The sequence below is a fragment of the Podarcis liolepis genome (genome assembly GCF_965112155.1).
Source record: "Podarcis liolepis genome assembly, chromosome: 14".
NCBI lineage: Eukaryota > Metazoa > Chordata > Lepidosauria > Squamata > Lacertidae > Podarcis > Podarcis liolepis.
This window is the reverse complement of record NC_139569.1, coordinates 33,403,804-33,431,582: the sequence shown is the minus strand read 5'-3', so window position 1 is coordinate 33,431,582 and position 27,779 is coordinate 33,403,804. Positions and strand designations below refer to the sequence as shown.

The 27,779-nt window shown below is 39.0% G+C and overlaps 1 protein-coding gene across 4 annotated transcripts in view; it reads right to left on the bottom strand.

Annotated features, from left to right (window-relative positions):
- Positions 1-1,479: 1,479 nt before the first annotated feature.
- The window catches only part of ASB7 (ankyrin repeat and SOCS box containing 7), a 32,227-nt gene continuing 5,927 nt past the window's right edge, over positions 1,480-27,779 (bottom strand). For 3 of the 4 annotated variants that reach the window (XM_083475232.1, XM_083475231.1, XM_083475233.1), the window contains exons 3-6: positions 24,920-25,014; positions 23,425-23,691; positions 14,979-15,584; positions 1,480-5,934 (exon numbers count right to left, since the gene is read on the bottom strand). In XM_083475232.1, the coding sequence (XP_083331358.1) occupies positions 5,795-5,934; positions 14,979-15,584; positions 23,425-23,635 (957 nt within the window). In that variant the 5' untranslated portion in view covers positions 23,636-23,691; positions 24,920-25,014 and the 3' untranslated portion in view covers positions 1,480-5,794. The remainder of the gene's footprint in view (positions 5,935-14,978; positions 15,585-23,424; positions 23,692-24,919; positions 25,015-27,779) is intronic. The other variant, XM_083475234.1, reaches the window with a different exon arrangement.

Below are 27,779 nucleotides of genomic sequence, written 5' to 3'. Positions count from 1 at the left end.
ACCAGATGTGTTTATATACTGTTCCCCTGAGTCAATTCTCACTTTTGTACAGGGTGGATAAATAAACCAGATTTCTTTTAAAAAGATTCAGTTATGAGTTTGCTTTCAGAATAAATTGATGTTAAATGCAATCTGCACTTAATGCAAATATATGAAGACGACCCACTTATGAGATGCTACTTTTATTAGTAAACTAGGGATAAATCATAATCATCAGTCATTACACATCCCAATAGGTCATGAATATATGGCTTGTTATCTGGACCAAGGACTGGCAAGTTAGCCCAGTGATGGATCACCATGTGAAATTTTACTCTTATTTCATGCCAAACTCCAATTAGCCTGGAGTCAGTAAATATTTATGATTACCTCATTGCTAACCTTCTGGAAGAGGTCACATACCACCAGTGGGAAGGGCCAGTGTGGGTGGAGCAACCCATTCTCATACACATATAACACACACTTCCATTCACACACATCACAACTTATCACACCACACATACCTCCCCTCCCACCCCATATTAGGCTTGAAAAAGGATTGGAGTTTCCCCCAATTCTAATTGCGAGGAGGAAGGGGAGATCCTCACAGAGACTGCAGGGTATGATATTAATACGTCCTACCCCAGCTGCAATATACACAAAGATAACCCCACCCTGGAAGCAATTCGGCTTGAAAAACAGTTTCCCTATTGCTCCAATGAGGTACCTTTTCCAAGCCTAATTGCTGTGATGGAGGGTTGCAGGACAGTTGCGCATGTCCCCGAGGCTGCACTTGGGATACAGGGTCCCCTCACCCCAATTTATAACCAAGCATCAGCCAAAATCCATTGACATTTACCTTCCATCTCATGGTCTGTCTCCACTAAGGACCACCTGTCCTTGTCTCTGAATGAGAATGATGTTTTGTGGTGGGGGGTGGGCAGGGCACTTATATGCCCCACATGTGTTTGTTTTCATTAAATACATTTACGTTGATGCAGTGCTGTAACAGTGCTACAGTCATTCAGTTCTTCCCATTAACAGACAGTAAATCTAATTTAAAAATAAGCATTTCTTTTAGACCATACTTAGTAAATGTATAGAGTACCTTCTGAAAGTTATAGGTCATTTTTTTTTTTGTGGTAGCAGGAACCTTGGTGTGCAATTTTATTTAGAGAGTACCTAATAATAAATGGAGAATGTGGATTTTAATTGATTACTTGACATAGACTTTCTTCTTGGTAATTTAAATTGCTGATATAAATTACTATGGTTTAAATCCATCCATCCTAGGGGTTTTTTTCTGAGACAATCACTAAATTCCAGGTCTGAGAAGTACGCAATTTCAACAGCCAGGGAAAGATATGTCCAGAAATTGATGGTCATACTTCAAGTACAATATTTACAGAAGGCAGTTACTGAGGCAATCTGCCCCAACCATTGCAATATAAAGAATAAAAACTTTTGAATGGTTTTTTTTAAAAAAAGAAATGAAGCAGATTTAAAAGAATTTGGTAATTATTTTAATTCAAAATGACCCAACGCAAAACCTTACATTACAAAAGGAAGAACAAAATATGTTACGATGCTGCTAACACAGAAAGAACTGCATGGAAGATAAGAATGGCGGGCAAAATGGTACATCATCCTTCTCACAGTGAAATTTGCAACAAACTGACCGTATTGAGTTAGACTGGGATTTCAGGTTTCATTAGCCCATCCTTCATTAAAACCTGACATAAAATCCACAGCAAAGGTCTCCATCTCAGGCTCCGCTGAAAGGAACCGGAGCTTGCCACAGACAAGAACCACCAATTTGCTTCAAGTGTGCTTCCGTAGGCAACATTCCCAGTGGACTATATTCTCAGTCACTTGAGGCTGGTGCAAACGAAATGCTGGCTCTCTGTAAGGTAAGCCATGATTTGTAAACATGGCTTTGCTTAAGGAATGTGGGTCCTTCTCACTCCTTCTCTATCATGGATTATTTCCTTCTCATTGTCCAGTGTCAGCTTTAACTATGGTTGAAACATTGCACCTGCATTGTGGTTAATGCTAAAATAAGGTTGCCATCTTAACCAGGATCTGACACAGACAAGGGGAATCCTGGTTAGCACTGGTGCAGATATAGCATTAAACTGAATGGGGGTAGTGGAAGAGAGTTTGTGCTTAGAGAAGGAAAAACTTGTTCATGTAGCTGGCTTCTAATTTGCAAATCAACACTTGCAGGGAGCCACAGTTACTCCTACACTGGGCATCTTTGTGTGTATGAAGTACCAAAAACCAACAAATACAAAATTCTGTGTCTTCATGCTGTCCCTATTAGGGCAGATTGTTCTTAATATGAATAATGAAATAAGTCAAAAATGAAAAATGAAACAGAAGCCTTGGGAATTTACAAATATGGTCTCTAATATTGTAAATAGATTAGAAATATGGTAATTAAATAATCTAAAAAACAGACTCTTACTCTGCTGTACATTTATAAACAGAAATATTTACAAAACTCTGGTTTTGTTTTTAAAAGAATGAGGTTTGTGGTTTGCTAATGATCTTCATCTTGTCCATTTCTTTGGTGTGTTTGCCAATTTGTGTTTTGTTTTTTAAAAAAAGCTATATAAAAATGTTTAATATTAAAGAAGTGGGATAAATGCTCTTATCTTTTTTGGAATTTGAGCCAAAACATTTAATGGAAAAGCTTCCATCATTTTTTAGTGGTAAAACCAAAATACATCAACATCATTTCATTCTGATTCTCTTCTCAAAAACAAGTTATGTTTGCTCAAAGAGGTACAAATCTTTCAGGCTGTATAATTGAGTTGCAATTGAGTTGGGCTTGCATGGAGATATGCACAATGCACATTCAACATGGTGCATATGCTATGGAATCTCCTGTACATTAAAAAGAAAGACGACCAACTACCCAGTTAATAAGTCAAAGGCTTGATTTTCTTAGGAACTGGGACCGAAGGTTGCCCCTCCCCACTTTGCCTTCAGCTAGTCAAATGGCTTTACTGAAATAATGGATAACACAGTAGGGTTAAGGGAATTTTACTTTATGGCCTAAGATGTACTTCATTCAAAGTGTGCCAATTATTAAAACTTTGGGGCAGGGGGAGACACGAAAACAAACCTCAAACAAATAAATAAATGGAATTATACATTTCATTAAATAGCACTTTTGTTATCAGCAATACATTTTATATATATTTTTTGAAGTCACAGCAGCAAGACAGAATAAAATTCACCTTACAATTGATCCCTGAACCAGTAAAGACTACTAGGCTGGTAAGAATGCACCATCACTTTAAGAAAGTCAACCAAACTGATCAAAGCCTGAATCTCCAGTAAACTGGACTGGGGCCTTAAGATACCAAAGAACATAAAAATTCGAAGAGATTGGGAAGCTTTTGTGAACATTTCCTTGAAGATCAAAACAGACGAGTTGCTCCTAGCTCCTTATCACAAGAAACAGGGACCTTGTTGTCCAGACTTGCAAAACCCTTGTATTCACTAAAGACCATCTGATGAAGCATACATAGCTTGAATGCTGTTCCAATTAAGGGCAAACTAAATAGAATAGAACAGAATGATGTACTAGCTGGCCACTGAAATTCCATTTTTTAAAACAAACAACATACATTCCTCTGAAGTAGAATCTTGATAAGAGAGGGGGGAGGTATGTGTGTTGGGAGGAAATACCTTGCACTCTAAGTCAGTGCTTGCTGAGCAAAAAGTTGTCATTTGCTACCCTAGTTCCTTGTATTGATTGACAGCAACAGGATTGATGCTTATGAGAATGGAAATTAATGCTGCAGTCATGTACCATTGATTACATAGCTCTATTGATCCTAAATTACTGACTTCTGTTCCCCTTTAAGATACGAGTGGTGGGAAAGTGATTGGAAACTGCAGAGAGAACTAATAATGTTCCCCAAGTGCAATCTATGTTGAATCTCAGATGGAACCCCAAAACTCAGGATGCTAAAGCCACTGACATGCAGAGGATAACTTTTATAAACTCATTTCCTTTGTAATCTCAACTCCTATCAAACTGCAGGCTTTACCCAAAGTATGACTAGTAACCTGTGCCATAATTAAACATGTGCCAGTTTCAGCCTAAAAAGCACAGGCTGGGTTCTTGCAGATTTAGATTTTTGCTCAGAAGCTTATCATCTTCCGAGTGAGAAAGTCTCATTACAGTGGGGTTATATATAGAATCTTCAAAATAAAAAAGGTCCAGGTGCTGTGGCTAAGTTTTCTATGGGTATGGCAAATTATTTATGCTTCAACATACTTATGGAACTTAATTGTTCACACAAGGTTCCCCTTTAGATCTGTGACCTACAGATTTATGGTAAATTTTACACAGATCTGCCTGTCAGCAAAGGTATTTTGAGATGCTGTGTTTACACCACAGCCCATAAGAACAAATTAGGGGTTTGGTGAATTAGCCCAAAGTCCTAATTAACATCAAGCAAGCTGAAAACACAACAGGTTTCAGGTTATGGAGCCCTTTTAAAAATATGGAAACCCAACTGTTAGGCCAGATTCTGGTTTTAAGAACACCACAGATTATCCTCTTGCATGGGGGTGAGGGGTGGGGAGGAAGAAGTGAGCCATAACAGTCCAAACTAGATGCCTTTGAAATTTGGGAGGGGTAACAAAAATATCTATATATATATCCCAATAAGCAAGCAGCAATTCCAATAAGTAACGAACATCATATTGAGACCAGGGTAGGAATGTGTGTGAGTCACATGTGTGATGGAGAAAATATAAATCGGGGGGGGGGGGGAATTATTGCATATGAGAAACAGGATGCATCGGCTTTGAAATTAGATTAGTTTTCCGTTAATGTTTTTATAAAAAAAGAAATACAGAGAGACCACAGAGGCATCTGAGCAGTGTAAAACCTAATTACAAACAGCAGCGAACATACTGGCATCAAAGGAAGGATAAGACATATGGACATCGGAACTACAATTATTATGTTAAAGATCCAACTTGGGTTTTTTTAAGAAAAAGGAAGAAAAGAAAAAAACCAATGAAGGTGGCAATGTTTCCAAAGAGCAATCGTGTTTATAGTAAACTCTGAACACCCTAGTTACAAGCCTGAGCCATGATTCTGAGAAAAGCACCTTATGGGTAGAAAATAGTGACTATATGGAATCCAGTCAGTTGTCAGGACTCCTTATGAGGAATAAGTGGATACCCATATTGGTCCTTGGCACGGGAGCAATGCTAGTGGGCTTAATCCAGGAAGCACTGCTGCTATGTAGATCCTTCATTTCAGAGGGTCTTGCCTGCGATTCCCCATGGAACAGAGGCTATACAACAGTAGTATGTTGTGGATTACTTCCTTAAGTCTCCTACTTTTACTTTGTTTAGCATTCACTCAGCCATCTCACAGTATTACACATGCTACACTGGGGTAGGGGAAGGATCCCTTTCAACAACTGACATTCTGTCTTCATTTCAAAGCTGCAAGTTTAAGTGGTGTTTTTTTTTTTTTTTTAAAATAAGATACTCACCCCTGTGGAGAGGGGTTGGAGAAACCAGACTACAATCGTAAAGTTGTATAGAGAGCTTGGATCTTGTAAACTTGGACCAAGAAATAATAAAAAAGTAAGACCTTCTAGCATTTGGTATAAAACACCCCCCTCCCAAAGAAATTGTATACCTGCCTTCTGACTTCTCGGGGAAAACAAAAAATCAGAAATTGCATAGGATATACGTTGTGCAAGGTGACCAGCCTTTGAAAGGTATCTGGAATATAAACTAATCTTGCTTATCGTCCAACGTTTTTGCAAAAATGTCAGATATCGTCAAATTTGTGTTTTAAGTAGTCTTTCATAACCTTGGCAATTGGTAGTTCGTCAAGTAGTTTGAGGTTTTGAAGGCCTATACACTGGCGGATTTTAATTCGGCATAGATCTTGTAAGTTCCGTGGCTGCCCTGAAAAGAAGATAAAAAGAATATGCCATCATTAAAAGGTAATTGAAAGCTGAAAGCTGAAACAAACAAGCAGAAACTCTCACAAGCACTATGAAGCAGAACAGCTAAATGTGTAGACCTAGAAACTGGTTTTTGTGTGTTCAGTTAAATGTCAGGTTTCAGCTAAACTATCCAAGGTAGAAACAATTAGCAGCAGGTCTCAAGCAGAAGTCTTTCCCAACCTTGCTACCCAATAGCCTTTTTAGGATGCCAGAATGAACCTTGAACCTTTTGCATTCCAACTATTACTATGCTCTAACACTGAGTTGCTCCCTTCCAGAGTTGCCCAAGAACAAATTTTAAGCTAACTGCAGAATGAGAAGCACAGAACTAATAAAAAAGTATTGCCAACTCAAACTTAACCATATAGACATTTGCTTTTAACCACTAGTGCATGATTTTATATTCACAGAGATTTATGGTATTTACAGGTGAAGACTGAAAATCCCAGAGAGATTTCATGAATATTGGGGGGGGGGGAGGAGAGTGAGAGGGAGATTGAGATTTTCTCCTTTTCTGGACATACTACAGTGATTGCTAACAACTACAGTTCAGGAAATTTTCAAACAGTATTATCTCAATAGTGTTCAGACATTCACAACATTTGAATCGGATTGTCACATCAGCATTCACAAGTGTACATTGAAAGTTGAACATTGACTGTAGCCTACAGAAAAACATCTCACATCCAAATCTGCAACAGATCTCCTGAATAAAATGGAAGGGGGTTGGCAGACAATCCACACTTAGGGCAGAATTCCTTAAGAGCTGATTATTAAGCGTCTTGACATTTCCCCCTGATAAGCTGAAGAGCATTTCCTGGGAATGTGCTAACAATGGACATTTCCAGTGTTAAGCACCAGTTGCCACATCTATTGGCTCTTGGTGTCTAGAGAACTTATTCATTCTTGGTTGCATTTGAATGAAAAAGGGAGGGGAGGGGAGGATTATAGACCAACACCAGTGAACCTTCATTTGGCAAATGAAAAATGTTATTAGTAATCGGGCAAAAGCAATACAAGTGAAGAAGGCAACAAATCAAGCTCTATCTAATGATGATTAAGAGGTAATACTAAGTGCAGAACCTCTGCCAAGTTTGGAAAGATTAAAAGGGAGATTAAACATGACAATTAAAAGACTTCCAAAGCCAGCACATTCAGAAATACAATGGTATCAAAACTAATTCCATTAACCCTTCTCTGTCTGCTTCCAATGATGGCACATGTTTGAACCATCAAATTTAATGAAGGCTCTTATTAGTAAGTTTTATTCTAGAAGTATAGGCAGCAGCTGTCTGTTCCTTTGGTACAGGCAACAGTTAAAAAGCCTGATTTAAGCAAACACTTATAACCCACCCTATCCCAGGGGCTCAAGTTCAGTGAATGCAATACTACTTCAAAGAGACAGAAGCTGAGAACTGTCAAGCTGGGTACTCCGAAAACTGCAGCTGCTGTCAGGTGAGCCTGCCCACCTTTTCCAGGGGGGAGGAGGCAGCTAACAAGTTCCATTTCCAACACGGACCAGCCACAGCAACTCACTTCCAGGTGTGTATTTTGTACACCTGTATATGGCTGGAGGCCACCTCACCAGTACAAGTGACTTAGATCATCAAAAGGTGCGACCATTTCATAACACTGTTCAGCAAAGTCTGAGAATTCTGACTATTTGGAACGTTAACCAATATTACCATGAACCTATTCGGAAATGCATGTCAAAAACATTACTACATACTAAATTCCTATTTGATTTTGTGACTGTTATTTTCTCAACTAATAAGGATTTGGAATTTCAATGTTCTTTTTTATATGGATTTGTTGCAATATAAATTATAGTATGTAAGGGATAGTGAAATATAGTATTTAGCTGAAAAATGTTTATAGTTTACAAAATGTCCAGCATTGATGCAACATTATGCACTTCATTTTCTACAATTTTCTTGTATATGGGAGAAGCACAATATATTTTATTCGAGATATGATTGGGAAGTATCAAAATATGATTATTTGAAAAAGAATTCTGAAACAAATTGATATGATACTGATTCAGACTGTGGGATGGATGAAATGAAAGATTTACAGTTAAGATTGTCCTGCTAATATATTGGGGAGTGAATGATTCAAAGTTGATTTGTGGATATGACTCCAAAAATTCCTGAGAAAATTAATTGGGTAAGAGATCCCAATATAGTCTCTTGAGGAAAGGGGAAAAAATATTTAATGAAGGAATTCAAACTTTCAGAAGATAGAGACACAGATAAAGAATAAAGAATATACTGAGAAACCTAAGAGTGTCAAAAAAGAAGATTAAAAACATCAATGAATAAAGTACATGTTCATGTAAACAACTTTAAAGAACTTGGTGATAAATTGGATAGTTTAGTTCAAAGAGAGAATGATTTTGGGGATATTATTCCTCAAGTGCATTAGCAAAGAGCATTAGGATGTGCTCAAACTGAAAAATGGTTGAGATTAAAATATTATATATATTCAATAATTTTAGAGTTTTAGATTTAAATAAGAGATCAGCTTATGATTTTATATGATTATGCATAACTGCAACGTAAAGATACAGTGGGAATTCCATATGTTCCTTTCAATGTGCCCAATTCAACATATGAGTCCTCACTCCAAAGTTCTCCCCTCATGAGGCATAATGGGCAGCTATCATGAGCAGGGCCTTTTCCAAACTGGCACCCACCATGTGGAACATCCTATCAAGTGCGATCTGTCAGACTCCAATATTTTGATTTTATGTGGCTGATTTTAAAATGGCTCTTTAGGAGGGCATTTGGGCTTGACACATTAGAAGCTACCTGATGTAGAGACAGACCTCCAGCCCATCAAGTTCAGTACAGTATTGTCTACACTGACTAGCAGCTGTTCTCCAGGGTTTCAGACTAGGAACATTCTGAGTCCAATCTCAAGATGCCAAGGATTGAACGAAAGACTTTCCATATGTAAAGGAGATGCTCTTCCTCTGAGCTATAGCCCTTACCAAATACTTGTCTTACAAAATTGCTGCTTTCCCCCTTATAACTGTGGTTTTATGAATTACTTTCCTTGATTAACACTGTTCCTAAATTTCTTCCGTTTCAGAAATTATTTAAAAAGCTGGGCTGCCATCTTTTTGTATGTTGTTTGATGTTCTAATATGTAAGCTACTTTTGAAGTTTTGGTTTTTTAAAAAGTTACTTAAATAAATAAAATAAACTCATAAATTGAGAGATGACTAAATCAGAAATATTTCAATTTATTAGCTGTAAAGTGAAAGTAGCAACTGTAATTCTTAGTTACAACGGACAAAGCATTTATCAGAAGCGGGGGGGGGGGGGATTACCGGATTTTCAGTCAGCTTTATTAAACAGAAGTAGAGTATTTAGATTTTTGGACAGATACGCTTTGGATTATGTTTGTAATAAATGGGTCGTATTTAAATTGGTAGTATCTCTCAAGAAGGTAATATGTAATGGTAGAAGCAAGTAATGGCACTAAAACAATTATATCTTTTTGAGGTACTACATGTATATTAAGAGATTTCATTTTTTTCATAAATTCAAATTAATATTTATGTAGATTAGTTGAGGTTTTTAAATATATAGATGATGCCCCAGTAGCATTATAACTGGATGCTTGTAAATACAGTAGTCAGATGGAAGACTATATGTGAAAATTAGATAAGCTTTTATTACTCGATGAGAAACTGTTAGAACAAAACAAGCCACAGAAAATCAAATCTCTTACTATACATTTAGTACCTCGAAAAGATATAATTATTTTAGTTAGTGCCATCACTTGCTTCTACCATTACATATTACCCTCTGAGATACTATCAATTCAAATACGACCCATTTATTATAAACATAATCCAAAGCGTATCTGTCAAAAATCTAAATACTCTAAAAAGCTAGAATAAAAACTATGGCAAATACTAAAAATACAATCTGATGATCATTTAAAGCCGGAGGCATTCACATGCAGGGTTCCTATAGCTTCATGTTCAGTCTTGCATCTGCACTGGAATAAACTTCAATGGTTTTTATTTATGGAACTGCTTTTAAATGTCTGTTCTGTTTTTATATATGGAATTGTTTGTAATTGTTTACACTTTTGTTTATGGTTGTAACTATTTTGTTTTATAATTGTATATATTATTGTTGTAACGCCCTGGGAACTTGCCATAAAGGGCAGGTAAGAAATCTAATAACTGCCTACCCATTTATATTTATGTTAAATCTGCTTGCAAAACTGAAGGGATAAGTACCACTCACCCATTCATTGTTTGGTGACCTGAAAATGCTGCAATTAAACTCCAGCTTTTTTAAAAGCCTCAAGCTACAGGTTCACAACACCTTTTTGGTATACAGACTGATAATACTGTTGCCTAACGCAGCGGCAGGCAACAGCAACTGTATGCAGATCAAAATTAAATAGGAATGTAAGAAATCCACTCCAACCCCAGCATCAGTAAAAGTAGAATATAAAAGTGGTTGAAACTAAACTCCAAAATCCTGAGATAACAGCCGTTTGTCGCAAGGTCTCTTTTTTGTTGAAAGCTTATTTCACTTTGTAGATCAAGCCCAACAGAAGTCCGGCTCATGCTCATGGTGTTCAAACTTGCTGCACACAGTGTGCAATTATACATGGTGGTACACTTACAAATGCATTATTTAAATCAGCAAGACTTCAGCATATGTTATAGCTTAGCTCCATTTACAATTAGTACACTGGATATTTCACTTTTATACTGTATTGCAATGCCCAAAGCCAGCCAACCTCCCTGAAACAGAGTACTTTGGGGGGGTTTGAATAAAGGGATTGTTGGGGATAAACACACAAAACATACGGCAATATCAAAGCACCTACCTGAACAAAAAGCCCAGTTATGTTCTTGAGGCAAACATGCATGCTTTGAAAATGTGCTTGGAATATGATAGCCAGGGAGTTTGCTTTGACTAACAGTCACCCACCTCAGATGCTACATAACCCTTTGAAAGTTTAGCCTCCTATTTTCCATGCCCAAAAGAACCTAGGATGTCTCTTCTCTGAAAGAGTCTGATCCATCTCCAACATACATAAAAGCCTGCCCCCGTCTCATAAAACACTATTTATTTTAAAACTGCCATTTGACTATCAGCTGCCTAACAAGGGGAGATTAGTACTGCATGAAGAGTCTACCATATCACATGCACTATAACATTAGTTCCATAAAAACAACATCTCTGCAAGAGGATGAACTAAGCCATCAGCTACAACCTGACTTGAAAAGCAGAGGAAGTTTACAACCATTAATTGAAGTAAATGATTTTAAAACTTCATATTAAGTTATAGAATATTTTCCTACACATTGAAAGATGCTGATGCAGGAAAATTGCCCCATTGACCACAACTACATTCCATGAAGTTCTCAATTTCAAAGGATTCAAATTACGTAGGAGTGGAAGCCACTGCACGACTTAAAAACACCGAACACACTTTTTCAAATTTTGGCAAAGAAAATTTAGATTCATTTCAGTTGTAGGTGTCTAAAGAAAGAGGGATCTAAAAGGCTTTCAAATTACTTTTCAATCCACAAATCTTTCAATTTAACAAAGGGAGTACAGTAGTATAAAAGATACAAAATGTAATTAAATAATCTCCCTTGAGAAGACTAACTTGTTTAAGTGTCCTCTCTGATTATGATTATCAAGGAAACCACATTCCAAGCATCCAGCCTTAAAACTGCCTGGCCCCCTTCGATCAATGGAAGCTCCTTAGAGCAGTAATGTGCCTTTTGCTTAGACTACTGCAACACAGTAATAAACCTCGTAACTACAGCTTTATACTTTGTTGCCACAAACAGTTATTACCACCTAGTCAAACTGTCAAAGCCAACCTAGAGTGAAATGGGCAGAGGGATGGGTTCAGACACTATCACATAATATAAAATACAGCACTACCATCATGGCTACAGGTGACAAAGACCTTTTCACCTTGGGGCTTGGTGTGTATCAACATTGAAGAGCCTTCTCTCAAGCTGAAAGTATTTGCTTTCCACACATTGGAGGTTTTCGCTTAAGGAAGTGCTGCAACTCAACTAACCACTCCCTTTACAAAACTAAGAATGAGTTTGCACCTTGGCTTTTCATAAGCCTGTTGCAAGTTTGCCAAAAAAGCTGGAAGTGGCTCAATCCACTTACTAATGGACACATCCTGTACTGACTTTTTGTGATGGGAGTACTCTCCCTGCTGTCTTGACTTAGTTAGCTAAAGTACAATACAATCTTGTCAAATGGCATCCCAGAGGCAGAGACAAATGCAGTAAATCTTGGGAATAAGGCCTAAATCAGGGGCAAGGAACCATTTTCATCCCAAGGGCTGCATGGTGAACAGGACCAAAGGCAAGAGTGGGCCAAGCAATGGATGTGACTTTCCTTTGTACAGTTGCCTACATTGCAGGCATGCTAAAGTCAGCACACATGCACAACCCTTTCCACCCTTTATCCAGGAAGCAAGAGGCATTACCACAGTTCAAGGACACATTCCTGCCAAGTCAAAAGCATTTAAGGAGGGTATGCAATAGGACCAACGTGGCCAAGAGAGGCCCAAGGCCATCCCTCACTGGGTGTGCTACACATGGATGCACTGGGCATCAGAAAGAGGAAAACAACAGGTGTAGGGAGGAAACCAGTGTGGCTGCTGATTCAACGCTTAAGTATTCAAAGGGTTGTACAAGGGTAGTGCTGAAAGTATGCCAAGCAGAATGTGAGCAAAGCAAGCCTTAGAAGGGATAGGCTCAGAAGAAAATAAGCACAGAGATCTTTCAGCTCAGCCATTCCACAAATCTTAGCCAGTGCTAGTGTGTCATTACATTTTGATGAAGAAAGGCATACACTCAAAACCAGGAGAATACATGCCTACAGCACTGAACATGTTTAAAGGGTTAAATGATTATGACAATAGAAGGGACGTGATGGAAAGAAAAAGACAGTATAGAATCCATGTACAATCCACGAAGGACACTGAAAAAGATCAAAATTACACTGTAGGGTTAAGGAGACCGAGAAGTTTTTAAAAAGGGAGACATTGATAGGAACAGTGCTACTAAAAATTACTTAACTACAGTGGTGAAGGGCAATCCAACATACCTTAGTCGGAAGTCAGTTCGATGGAGTCTAATGGAGCAAAATTCAATCTAGGTGTTTAGGACTGCAGCCTTAATGTTCAAAAATCTGAACATATTAAGCACAATTTTTTTAAAAAAAGGTTTAAGTGTTCAAGAAAAAAACCAATCCCAAATTCCCACATGACACACAGAGGAGGGTGCTAAGCAGGAAGTTCCTAGGGTAGGAGGAGAGTAAGCTGGAAGAAAAACTCTGCAGAGAAAGTGCCTGGATACAAAGTAACTAGGCTATGAATGCATTGTTATATGCAAAGAAAACTGGGTGAAATCATACTTCAGAGAAGAAAAAAATGAAGGAAAACTGCAAGTCCAAAAAAAAAACACTGACAATGCAAATGGCAGTAACCTTTCTCTTTGTTTTAAAGGAAAGGATTAGTTTTCTGGGAGAATTTTTTGTAAAATAAGGAAATGCTTTAAAGATCTGCATTGTTGTTGTTTTTTAGATAATGATAAATTAATGGTTTCTGTAAACTAGAGAGAACAGTGGTATAGTGACGTGAGGGAGAATGAACAAAAGCCCAAACTTCATTAAATAATGCTGAAGCAAAGTTTAGTATTACCCCTGTTACTAAATCTGTATGTTAAAAATTAATCCCTCTGTAGTTTCAAAGGAAGTACAAATTCAATAATGTGAGCAGATAATTTACATACCTATGACATGCCTCCTTGAGCTTATTTAGCAATCAAACCCCATACACATACACACACTTCTTTAATATAGGAGCCTCAGATACAGCTGAGTTAGTCTTACCCACATCTCAGCAATGACTAGAGAAAAGACAAGTGATTGGTACTGAACAGAATTGGAACTATGGGTTGTTACATGCTTCCTACATTTGACAAGTTCCACCTACGGTGAGATATCATTATCATACAGTGCACACGTAACAGGCTGATTGTTATAATATGGTTTTGTCACACAAACAACTCTGGCTCTGCTCTATTCTGTATACTCTAGATTTTACTTCAAAAGTAAGCCTGCAGTTTGAGTGGGTTACGTTCTCGGGATCATGCCTAAAGCCAAAAGACACTGGATTCAATGGCAGGTGGGATTACCAAAATCATTTTCCTCGAAACTCCACTCCTTTTTTTGCCATGCATGTCAAGCTGAATGTGCACAAGTTAAATGTGCATAAATTGGGGGCTTAGTGACAAAGGAAAACAGTACATATTAACCATGTCAACACTGCATCATAAGCACAAACCAAGAAGAAATATTGTGTCAGGCAACTGCTGGAAAAGGAATTGGTTTAGTAAAGTTTGATCGCCAAAGATGAGAAGAAGACTGATGGTGAAAATAATACTACTTAGTAGTAAGTGGTATCAACCACGAATTGCTTAGATCTGTAATTTAAGAACCAACATACACATGTTAATATCACTGTGAGGTCCAAAGGATGTCAACACAATAACCAGGCTCATTTCGCAGCCCCAAGGGATAAATAATTCAGTATCATCTCCCATTCTAATGAAGAACAAAGAAAAGTGAAAAATAATTTATGAGCAAGCAGCAGTTTTTGAACATTCCTTTGTAAACCAGAGAAAGACCTTGGAAAAATGTATTTTACACTTCTCAGCATTCATTCTCTGTTACCTTCTTGCCACATGCAGAACTGCTGATTGACTAGGACTGACAAAAAAAAAATCAGGATTTGAATCCAAGTTAGTTCAGGAGGAATGTATACAAGTTGAAGTACAAGCATGATTCTGAAGGGGAAAATAGTGGTTATTCTCTGGGCCTGCCTAAACTTTCAAGTAATAACCAGCTAAGTAGGAAACTCATTTTTCCACCAACTTCCCCCAAAGACCATTGGAGGACTTTGATTAAAGATTTCCAGTATACATACTTGTTACTTCCTGTAGGAAATCCAAACAAGGTCGGCTACTTCCAGAAATACTTATTGAAACTGCCAGCGGAGTCTGTCCTTCATAGTTCTTTGTATTAGTGTCTGCACCATAGTTGTATAACATCTGTGCACAGAGTACATCATCCCTAAGAGCAGACAAGTGCAATGGTGTCTGCCCGTCTTCTAAGCGCCCCAAGTTTGTATCAGCCCCTCTCTGAAGGAACATCCGGCAATAAGAATGATTGCTTTTGATCACAGCATAGCGCAACAGGAAGCCGTTCTGAATGTCAATGTTGGCATTGTGATCTAGGAGTATTTTGACACAGCTGGACCTTTCGCGGATAATAGCCAGTTGAAGTGGTGTAGTACCTTTGTCACTGAGTGGATCAACCTCAGCCTTGAATTCCAGCAGGAGACGGACAAACGAGTCTCTGCCGTAGTGAGCAGCCACATGCAGAGGAGTCCAGCCATCATTACTTTTTGCATTGATGATATCAACACGGTAGTCTGATTCCAGCATTAGGCGTGCAATCCGAGCTCGGCCGTGCATAGCTGCATAATGTAGAGCTGTGAAGCCTCCAATTAAGTCTTTCACTGTGGGATCAGCTAAAGTTAAACAAAATTGCAATAGGTTAGCTACTATCAGAAGAACACAAAAAGGCATCTGAATTTTTTTCTATACATTGTTACAATTCTTGGGAGGGTGTCCTACTAAATCATCTTACCCAACTATCTTGCAATTGATAATAATTAGTACTTATATTATGCTGTAAGCTGTTCATTTTATTTACTTACCGTAATAAAAGCAAGCTAGCTAGCTAGCTAGATGACATAGAGATATAGATAGATAGATAGATAGATAGATAGATAGATAGATAGATAGATAGACAGATCGATCTAAAAAGTTAGGGGAAGAGCTAGTCTTTCTCCTTTTTCACTTTCACCAATTGAAAATATGTAAAATTTTGGAACATGGGTCTATTTGAAAAAGTGAATTTTATTTTTATTTATTAAATTTCTATACCACCCTTCACCCAAGGATCACTGGATGGTTTACAGTAAGAACACACAAAAATACACAACGTAGTAACAAACAAAATTAATGTATTTTAACTTACGGGTGAACTCACTTTCCTTTTGAACAGACTCAACATTATTGCATATTAGCCTGGTTCACACATAATGCTGAACAGCAGCTTGTTTAGCCAAAGTGTGGCTTGTTAAGACATCTGAATGCAGCTCAGCAGACTAACCATGATTTGTTGTCTGGCAACATGATACAATGCAAAGTCATGGCTTGTTTTAACCACAGGTGCTAGTTGGTACCTTTCTTGAAGAAGTCTTTGCTCCTAACTCTGCCTGGCAGCAGGCTCCTTTTCCAGCCTAACTCCTCCATGGCAAGTTCCCCCCCACAAGCCAAACCAGGAAAAGACGAAGATGAGGGGAAATGTAAAAGCTACTGCTCTGCTGTCTAACTATTATGACAGGGCTGCACCAACTAACTGATACTTCGCTACCCTGATTGCTAAACCTACTTACAGTAGAACAATGAACTCTTTAGCAGAAGGAAAACACTGATCTTCCACACTATACGCTTTATTTTGTTTTTATAAGGGAAGTATGTGATTTCAGAAAAGGTGTTAATATGCATGCATCATTTTAATCAGGCCTTTTTAATTGTTTTTAGTGTTGTTGTGATTTATAATGTTTTTAATGGGAACAGAGGAAACTGCCTCATACAGAGCAACTATCCATCCAGCTCATGCAACAGCTCAAATTAGAAGTAGATTCACTGAAATTCATATTTGCTTGAAATATGAATTAACTGATGCAGAGTTCTTGTAGTAAGCTTCATCTCAATTCACCTCCTCAGTTTCCACATCTTGGTCAAAAACAAACCAAACAGGAGTACATAGTACAGATTGCTCACGCTGTCCAAGCTCCCCGACCTCCACTGTGCATCCTAAATCCAACTGCTCAAGGTATTTCTATGCATCAAAGCTCCTTCAACTCTAAAATGTCATGCTTGTTTCTGTGTTCTGTTTTGCCTTGTGCTTCTTGGTCTTAAAAAGAAGCATGTGAAGTAACATCTGCTGGCCCAACGTGCAGATGTACTGTGGTCTGGCAAGATGAGCTTGTATTTTTTTGCGGGGGGGGGGAGTGCACAATGCTGTATAAGGTAAAGAAAGAATGCCCTCTGTGGTTCACAGCATTTCCAAAGTATGTAAGCTACATGTTATTTCAGATCATCTTGATAAAAGCATTTTCTATAAAATGAAAATAATCTGGGTTTGCCATTTCACAAAATTAAGGTTTTTCAGGCATGTAAACATCAAGCCATAGGAGAAAATAAGGTAACAAATAAAAAACAGTATCACAGATTTCCCTCTATCCCCAGAAATCTGGATTCATTCTTTAAAGACCCACCAGTGTAGAGTTGATATTCCAACACAACACACATATCCCCCCCCACAACCTTTCTAAGAGTAGTTTTGCTTATACATACACTGGCATTATCTGCATACAATATTGAGATAAGATATTTGCAAGGACAGTTTAAAACATTGGCCTGGCTAATCTACAACTTTAAACCACTTTAAAAACTAAGATTCAGTGCAAACTTGTGCACACTGCTCAAACACCTCTGCTTTGCTTCTCCCCTGCTCCTAACTCTGCTACACTTAAGGAGGAAACAAGCCAGAGGCTAACTACAGGCAACCCATCATTTATGTACGTTCAATATGTGTGTGTCACCATACATATGTGCATCACGCCATACCTGGGAGTGAATTATAAAAATCGCTAAAAGAGCCTCAGAAGAGGCACAAAACAGTCAGAAAAGGAGCGGAAACAGTACCTAGCAATCCCACAGGCCTTTGTACTTGCAGTTCCAAGAACCCTTGCACCTACCATTGAGGCCTGTGAAGAGTTGGAGTTCGAGAAAGGAGGCTGGGAGAGAGCGATTGTGTTGGGAGTTTTGGAGGAGTTTTTTAAACCTGTTCTTTGATACGACACCTAAACACAGCATCGCCAACGCTGGAGGAGAAATTGGAAGTGCTGGACAGTTTCTAGCATGGCATGAGTGTGTGTGCCGTGGCACGCAAATTTGGCAGGAATGAATCCAGAATATGTGCCATTAAGGAACAGGAAAAATAACAACAACAATAATTTATTTATAACCTGGCCATCTGGCATCAGGGGCATCAAGTGCATGTACACATGCAACTGCCATAGTCCCCAACTACATGCTACATAGTCCCCATCTACATGCCCAGTGTCAGAAACAGATATGAAAGCTAGGAGCTAAATGGCAACTTAAACCTAGGTTATGGGTGCAATGACAGAATGTCTAGGTGTGCTTTTTTTAACCACAAGAATACAAAGCTGAAAATGAATGAACTGCAGCTACAATATTATGTTCGTTTTTCACATGGTCTAGTCCTTCCCCCGCCCACCCCCCTAATATTCTTAAGAGGGTCTCTTCTCCAGTCTTCAGAGAGAAGCTGGAAGTGGGGCGGAAGAAAAAGGTCCTCCTTTCCTTTCACTCTACAGTTCTAATCTGAAAACTTAGGCGCAGGACTGCACCCAGAGCTCAGAAACTGCTCGCGCTAATTAAATTACCGGTCACAAAATGTGCCTAGAACAATGGGAGTTTCGAACACTGAGGCCCTGGTGAAGGCACATGAGGCACTGAACCTGCGTCTAGAGGACATAAACTGCTAGTGTATCCCCATTAATGGCAGCACCTTGCACAAGAAGACTCTCAGGCTGCATGTGCGCTTCAAGCAGCCTGCAAAGGAGTTCTGAGCTAACTGCGGTTGGCTGGACCGCTTCAAATGACATTTTAATTTAAAGAATATTGGCACCCATATTGAAGCTGCATTTGTGGACCAGGAGGCTGCCCAAATGTGCCCTGACCAGCTGAAGAGACAAAAGTGCCAGCTGCCCACCCCCATGTTCTTTTGCAATACACCATCAGCCCCGCCGAGTGAATCTGACCCACAACCAAGCACTTTGGGGTACCAGTCTACACTGCTTGTCAGTGTGTGCAAATTGTCCTCCTCCAGCCATGAGGAAGACTGAGTGCCACCATTCCTGCCCGTCTGGTAGGGCTGCTGGTTTTTAAAGGGTTTTTAAAAGGGTTTCCAGAGCTTTAGAGGGTGTTTACAGGCTTTTCCAATGGGTGCTATTATACATGACTTCCCATATGTGCACAGTGCCTCAGAACGAAACCCCTGCATAAATGGGGGATTGCCTATATATGTTAAGTGCAGACCAGTGCTGGTGGTTTGTTTCTCTCAAGACAAACAGAGGAAGCAAAGGAGGAAAAAATGAGGTGAAAAAACAGGGGTAAATACTGTGGTGGCCAGGAAATGAATTAAGAAGTTTTCACCAAGTGCTTTCCCAAGGGTGTAGCAAGCCTGAGGTCAGCCCAGCTGCTCCAAACCTTAATCTCATGTTCTTCCTGCATGTCCCTGAAGTTCTGTTCAAGCATAGTTTTTTTGGTTGGCTTTACTGTGAAGCTGCCAATAAAAAATTTATTTTTCTATCCAATCATCTAACAGGGCTCTAGAACTTTAGGGTAGGGCTGCCATACGCCCGGAATTTCCTGGACATAGCCAGGATCTGGCAGCTGGAAACAGTGCCTGGGTGAAAACCGCTGAAATGTCTGGGAAAATCCAGACGTATGACAGGCAACCCATGTCAATTTTGGTGAACTTCCTTAAAAATGGGCAAAACTTTAAAAAGCTCAACAACTTTTGTGTCCAGATTTTCACTTTTTGAAATATGGCAACCCTACTTTAGGGCAACACTGTTAACGTAACTATCTTGCTCTGTTATTATCTTGTGCAGGTGTTAAACCAAGTAGTATTAAGACTAGCTCTTAACATAAACACAAATAAACCACTCTGACCAACGAACAATTCCAGAAAGTGTATAAGTACTCAGTAGCCACTGGAAGGAATAGAAGAAGCCAATCTATTTAAATTAGACTATTTCTGATAAAGCATCTGCATGGCAACTTAAAAACTTATGCTAAGAGACAGTATTATAACAAGTGATGTTACTATAATCCTATTTAGGACCGTGGGTCTTCACTGTTGTTGTTGTTGTTGTTGTTGTTGTTGTTGTTGTTGTTGTTTTACTCAATTTTAATCTGAGAATTTGAATGCTTTGAACTTGTTGGTATCTCTTCAATGAAGCCTACCCCCACCCCACCATCTATCAAACAACATTTCATGTTATCGATCAAAAGTTATACGGTTAAAAATATAAATGATTACATGTCAGCTTTTCCAAATCTAATATTAAATATTACTGCATGCTCATCATCAGCACACGGTTATGAGTACAGTGATTTTGAAACTTTTCGCTGGAAGACAGTTTGTCCACCACTACTGATCTTTCCTCTGCAATGTGTAGCCAAGGGGGAATAAGGCAGCTTAGCATTGCCCTGTGTGAACTAGTGTGAACTAAGCAACCACCTTAGAACATGCTACAGAATGCTCTGTAATGTCCACGAGTTGTATCACAGATATCACTGTCTACAGTATTCCCTTCATAAAGTCTGAAAACCACTTTAACATACTACTGCCTACCAGCTATCAAAGTATGGCTAATGTCAAATATTTTTTAGGAACTATCAAATATAGCTAATATAAACTGGCAGATATCAAATAGTGAAATAAAAAAAATCATTGGATATCAAAGCTATCAAATATTCTGATGAATATTTGCATAACTATGGAACAGGTGGAGATTATCAGACAGCAAGACTCACACAGTAATTTTTGGGAGTAAATTCATTGCAGTTCTAAATCGGTTTTGCAAACACTTGTACTGCCATCTTCTGGCCACACTTACTTACCACAGGAAGGATAAAAAAGGTCATAATTTATTCTTACTGGACCTTAAAATATCATACAATTTGCAATACTTGAAGTTTAAGCTAAAACTTGCCAACTCAATGCATTTTGATCATTTATAACAAGCTTCCTCAAACTCAGCCCTCCAGATGTTTTGAGAAGACAGTTTTTGTAGTTTGTGTGTTTTGAGTTTGAGGAAGCCTGATTTATAAGCTCTGCTTCAAAGCAGCAATAGGCTATTTCTGTGCTATTCTCCTAATTAACTAGTAGTATATTTCATGGCACAAATCGACCCCCTCATTAAATGCTCAGTTCCATGTTAGCACCATGTAGAAGAAATGGGCTTCATGTTTATGCAGCACATGCATTCAGACATACATGTACAAGATCTAAGAGATACAATGATAAAGCATGAGAACTATTTCTTGCAACACAAAAGTATCTTTCTTTTTCTTACAAATATAGCGTACGGTAAGCAAGAGGAATCTACTCTACTGGAGCAATGTAAGATAATACAGAAGAGTCTACAATAAACACACTACTGTCAACAGAAGGTGGGAGCTACATGAGGAGAACTGTAAAATACATAATCATGTTTTCCTCGAGTGTTCAAAATCATCCCCATCGTAAAACCTCAGCCTCTAGTAGATTTATGTATATTACATACATGAAGAGGTACTTATGTGGCATACAAAGCTTTGTTGGATTCTGGCAAAACATGATTCACTTGGATCCGTTTGTTCCATAAGCTCTTGCCTCCAGAGAAATTTCCCCAGTAAGAGGCCACACAAAAGTTCTCAGAGTTTCCCTTGGACTGGATGAGAGCCAATAAACTGAAGCTCAATCCAGGTAAGGCAGTTAATGGGTGGTTTTCTAGATTGGATAGATGGGAGGTTGCCTGCTCTTGATGGCATTACACTCCTCTGAAGAAGGTATACTTCTTGAGAATACTACCGGATCCATTGCTGTCGCTTGAGGCTGAGTCCTTCGGTGGTGCAGAGTGCCTTCCATCAGCTTTGGCTGGTGGCCCAGCTGCACCCCTAACTTCTGTTGTCTATGCTCTAGTAACCTCTAGGTTACTGCAACATGTTATACATATGGCTGCTTCTCCAGGTGGTTCGGAAACTTCAGCTAGTGCAGAATTCAGTGCCAGGCTGCTCACCAGGGCAAGATGGTTTGAGAATGTAACACCAATACAGTGGTATCTCGGGTTAAGTACTTAATTCGTTCCGGAGGTCCGTTCGTAACCTGAAGCACCACTTTAGCTAATGGGGTCTCCCGCTGCCGCCATGCCGACGGAGCACAATTTCTGTTCTCATCCTGAAGCAAAGTTCTTAACCCGAGGTACTATTTCTGGGTTAACAGAGTCTGTAATCTGAAGCGTATATAACCTGAGGTACCACTGTACTGGCCCGATTGCACTGATTGTCAATTTGTTTCCAGGCTCAATTCCAAGTATTGTTTTTGACCTGCAAAGTCTTAAATGGCTCAGGAATGCAATACTTCAAGGATCGCGTCTTTTCACATGACCAACCCAGATCCTGTGATTATAATCTGAGGTGCCCTTCTTCATTTGCCACATCCATGAGAAGTCCAGAAGGTGGCAACTAGAGAACAGGCCTTTTCGATGTGGCTCTCTGTTTGTGGGACACTCTCCCCAAAGAGGCTCATCTGGTGCCTTCATTACATATCTTCAGGTGCCAGTTGAAAACATTCCTCTTCTCCCAGGCCTTTGGCTAATTAAACAATCTATTGCCTTTGAAACTGGGGGGAGTGTTGTTCTGTTTGTGTTTTTTATATTGTAAACCGCTCTGTGCTCCTCAGATAAACAGCAATATATAAATTTAATAAATAAATAATTAACTTAACAAGAGAAAACTAACATAGCCTAGATGCAAAGTGAATGGATTCCTTGAGCATCCTTGCAACCTGTTATTTCTCTGGTATGTACAGTATTCAAAATACTTAACAGAGGGGAGCCCCCTTCTGGTGGATTTTGCAATTCCATAGCTTGCTACTCACTTTTTTATTTTTTAATTCACTATTAGATTTAAAGTACAGAAAATTAAAAATACAGAAATTAAGTCCTACCCAGCTTACCTGATCATTTTGTGAAGCCAAATGCAAAAAGAGCCACATTCAGATGATAAAAACCTAAGCTCAGCATGAGTGAGCTTCATACAGGTATGTAGTTCCTTCATTTCTCCCTCCAGCGAACAAGCCAGGAAGCGGCAGTTAACAATAGCTTCCCATTACACCCAACCAGGAACTATGGTTAATTGCTTTCAGTCAAGTCAAGATCTGGAGGCTAACTTTAAAGTGATGGTCTCCAGATTCAGGCGTGACTGGAAGACAAGCTGCCATTTCCCATTTCGTTTGCATACTCGCACCAAGTGGGAAGCAAAGAGTTCATGAAGTTTGCACATATCTTGACTTATAAAGCAGAGATGTGATCATCTGAATGTGGCCACTGCCACAAACAAACAAACAAACAAACAGAAGTTTAAAGTGAAGGTGGAAAGGATAAAATCCTTGATGCTTGGTCAAATTTCACCCCCACCTCACTTAAGTCAACCAACCTCCATGTTCGAGGAATACACGGACACATCTTTCTTTTCCTCTTGCTGCTGAGAAATGGAGCAAGGTCCAGCCATTGGCATCTCGACCATTTGGAGAATAGCCCTGCTCTAGCATCTTGCGCACAGTGTGAACATCTCCAGCAGCCACCGCAGCCTGAATCTGCAATTCTTCCTGTAGTTCGGGGTTCCTCCGGCAGTGGTGATGTAACATCCTCGCAGAATCTGCCTCCTAAAGAAGGATCATGAGGTTTCACAGGTCACCTGCAACTGAAACACAGTAAATACAAATCAGAATTGGAGAGAGGGAGAGTGCCAGTAACACTCCATAGCAACATTGATAAATGCTACAGGATCCACAAAGCTGCACCCCCCCATGTGCCAGGGCTTTTCAGTCCCCACTACCCCAATGTACCCCCAAAATAGCCATTTGAGAAGGCTGAAGGATCAATTATAAAGTCAACTTTCACATAATAAAATTTAATGGTACTCAAGGTTTTAGAAGCTTAATATTTTATTACATTACAAATGAATTCCTAGATATTTAAATTCATGCCATTGGTCAATCAGTTGTTCATCCATTGCCCCTCAGTTTCTGATATTTCTTTCCAAAAATCGTAACCTTGATTTTTTATTTCACCAAGCCTAGACACTTGCCCTTTTACACCTACATGTTTAAGACTGTGAGGGTGATCTGGCTGTGCCATTTAGGCCCCTCATTGCTCTTACTTCCTAAGTATCAATGGACACAACTATTTCTAATAAAATGTCATGCAGCATTATCTACATGTTCCTCAGGAACAGTGGAATTAGCTACCCTGCAATTCACATGGACTATCTATGCATTTAAAAAAATATTTGGGTTCTTTTAAGATTTGCGATGTATGCATTTGCATTATACAAGTGAACCAACAGTTTTTCTTCCCCCGACTTAGATTTGTGCAAGTGTAGAGGATGGTTTGCCAGTAGAACCAGTAGAAAACTGTTACTGTTCAAAAACTACACTGTTTTTCTAAAAAAATAGGTTTCAGAAACACTTCTACATACACAGAAAACCATAACTAAAATTGCTTTGCAATCCTTAAAGTTGCTTTGCAGTTCTTAAACATTCTTTAAAATTTGCCTGGATGCTCATATTTTGAGTAGCAACAACTTGGGTAGCCACACTAGCTGCTGACAAAGTTTGGTATTTAGTATTTGACATTTAATATCCAGTATCTGAAGTAGTTTTTTCTCTCTCATAAAAACTGTTTTTTTGTGGCTGGGTATCTATAACATATTTTATAATACAAATCAAGTCAGGGAGGGGGGAAATTGCAATGAAACTTTCATTTATTGTTATTTGCCTTGGCCATTTATCCCTAATGTTATCACTGAAGATAGCACTGAATGAGTAGATCCTGGATGTCCTCCACTGTTACTACCCTAAGAAAGAGGCATTTTAACCTTTTCTAAAACAAATCAAAGTTTAAAGTGTTCAATTAAAAAAAATAGTTACCTTATAAGCAGAGGTCACTTTTTGTTAGTTGTATTTCCCATCTTCATTATACATAACCTTGTTGGCAGGTATAATGTGTCAAGCGAACTGCTTTCCTTGAAATAAAGAACGTAGTCTTGTTAGATCAAAGCAAGCAAAAATAAAAATTGTTCATCAACTCTCAAATGTCACATAGATGTCATGCATCTTAACAACAGGGTGTCTAAAACAGGGTGAAATAACGGAAGAGGTTTGAAAAAAGATGCTTAATTTAAGACATGTAACTTGGCAGGGTAGAACAAGATGGAAGAAAAATGCAGGGTGGACAAAGAGAAGGAAGAAGAAACAGTAACACACACTGGCACATCAGCACCCCATCTTTTTTCTAGTAGGCACATAGATGTACAAGCATCAAAACCCTAAAGGTTATCCTGTGAAGAAGATGGCAGGTGAATGATGCCTCCTCACTATAGTCTACAACACGCTTTCTAAATATTTCTGGGTAAGAAATAATTCCCCTCCGTGAAACCTCTATATGACAAATAATCAAGTAATAAGTTATGGTTACAGAATACAAAGGTTATGGAATAGAAATGCCACTACCAATTTAGGCCTGGTTTGGGGTCCTAAAGTAAGGTTATGGAATGGAAACTACTTTGGTTCCCTGGATGATGATCTCAACCTCTGAGTTGCTTTCAATACTATCAAGCATGGTATCCTTCTGGAGGGACTGTCCAAGTTAGGGGTGAGAGTCTTCAATAACTCAAGGACCACCTGTATGCATAAAAACTAACCTGGATGCTGTGATCGCCATCTGAGGCCCTTCCTCGTGTGCCTCCTCTGCAAGAGGTCCGGAGGGTGGAAACACAAGAATGGGCCTTTTCTGCAGTGGCTCCCTTCTTAGAATCATAGAATCATAGAGTTGGAAGAGACCACAAGGGCCATCGAGTCCAACCCCCTGCCAAGCAGGAAACACCATCAGAGCACTCCTGACATATGGTTGTCAAGCCTCTGCTTAAAGACCTCCAAAGTAGGAGACTCCACCACACTCCTTGGCAGCAAATTCCACTGTCGAACAGCTCTTACTATCAGGAAGTTCTTCCTAATGTTTAGGTGGAATCTTCTTTCTTGTAGTTTGGATCCATTGCTCCGTGTCCGCTTCTCTGGAGCAGCAGAAAACAACCTTTCTCCCTCCTCTATGTGACATCCTTTTATATATTTGAACATGGCTATCATATCACCCCTTAACCTCCTCTTCTCCAGGCTAAACATGCCCAGCTCCCTTAGCCGCTCCTCATAAGGCATCGTTTCCAGGCCTTTGACCATTTTGGTTGCCCTCCTCTGGACACGTTCCAGTTTGTCAGTGTCCTTCTTGAACTGTGGTGCCCAGAACTGGACACAGTACTCCAGGTGAGGTCTGACCAGAGCAGAATACAGTGGCACTATTACTTCCCTTGATCTAGATGCTATACTCCTATTGATGCAGCCCAGAATGCTCTCCCCAGGAAGGCTTGCCTGGTGCCTTTGTTACATATCTTTAGGCGCCAAGCAAAAACATTCCTCTTCTCCCAAGAACTTTGGCTAATTGAACAATCTATGCCTTTCCAACTGTGGGCCTTTTGTTTCTGTTTGTTATGATGGCATGTATTTTTGTGTTTTACATTGTAAACCACCCTGTAAACTTTGTATAAAGGATGGTACAAAAATTTTTTATTATGAATAATAATAATGGCTTGTATACCCACATGGCCTTTTTATGCACAGGTCATAGGATCAGAGACTCAGTTCCTTTCTCAGGATTATAACTGTCAACATATATAGACAATGTACAACATTCCTCTTTCCTGACCTTCTTTCTCAGTTGAAGGCTCACTCCTATACTTGCAGGGAGTCAGTCAACAGAGCTTCAGTGGCACATTAGTGCATCTGGCACTTATTCAGAACAGGATTTGACTTGAATCTAGAAAATGGTATTCAATGCTGCTTTACTGATGTTCCATTTCTGGTGGTCCTATGCAAGTCACTCCAGCTAAACATCAACTAGCCAACTGTAAAATGGGACTCAATGTCCCACCTCAGTGGAACACTGAGTAAATGAGTTAATGATTATAAAGCACTAGGCATATTATTGGTGTGCATATAAATTAAGATTTGAATTCCAATTTAGACTTGTTAATGTTAAATAAGTGTATGAACCAGATCTAGGTTCCCTGTGAACTGTTTCCTTCCCCACATGTTACTTTGATCCTAAATCTAGGGAGGTCCCTTTTGACATTAGTAAACAGGACCTTTAGACTGTGGACAGGATGATCCAGTTCAACTATCCAGATTTTATCTTATTTGTATATAAAATGTCATTTATAATTTTATATGCTCATTGTTTTAGAATACGATTGCAATTTAAACAAGTGCAAAAAAACTCCTCAAGATCACAAAGACTCCATAAGAGCATTGCAATATAAAATAGCACAAACATTTGAATATACTTTAGCCTTCAGATAAATGTAAATATTTAACATAAGATGAATTTCAATCAAACTAAGATAAAACACTTCAGGCCAATATATTCCACCTTTTGTTGTTTACTTTGCAAATCTTTTGCTGGTGACATATCTTCAAATTCCTGCAATACTAAAAAGCCCCCGTAAAACACACTGAGCCTCACTGAACAAAAACAAGATTTGACTCTTTCACTGCTAGAGTATCAATAGAGCCCAATCTCATCAAGACAATTTTTTATTATAAACATACATCAGTCACAGAGGATATCCAATTTCCAGGGCTATGCACAAAATGCCATGGTTCAGACAAAAATCTCAGCTTAATAAGTGAAGATACACATGATTCTTGCCCCTACAAGAAATGGGCTGAGGACTTTCTG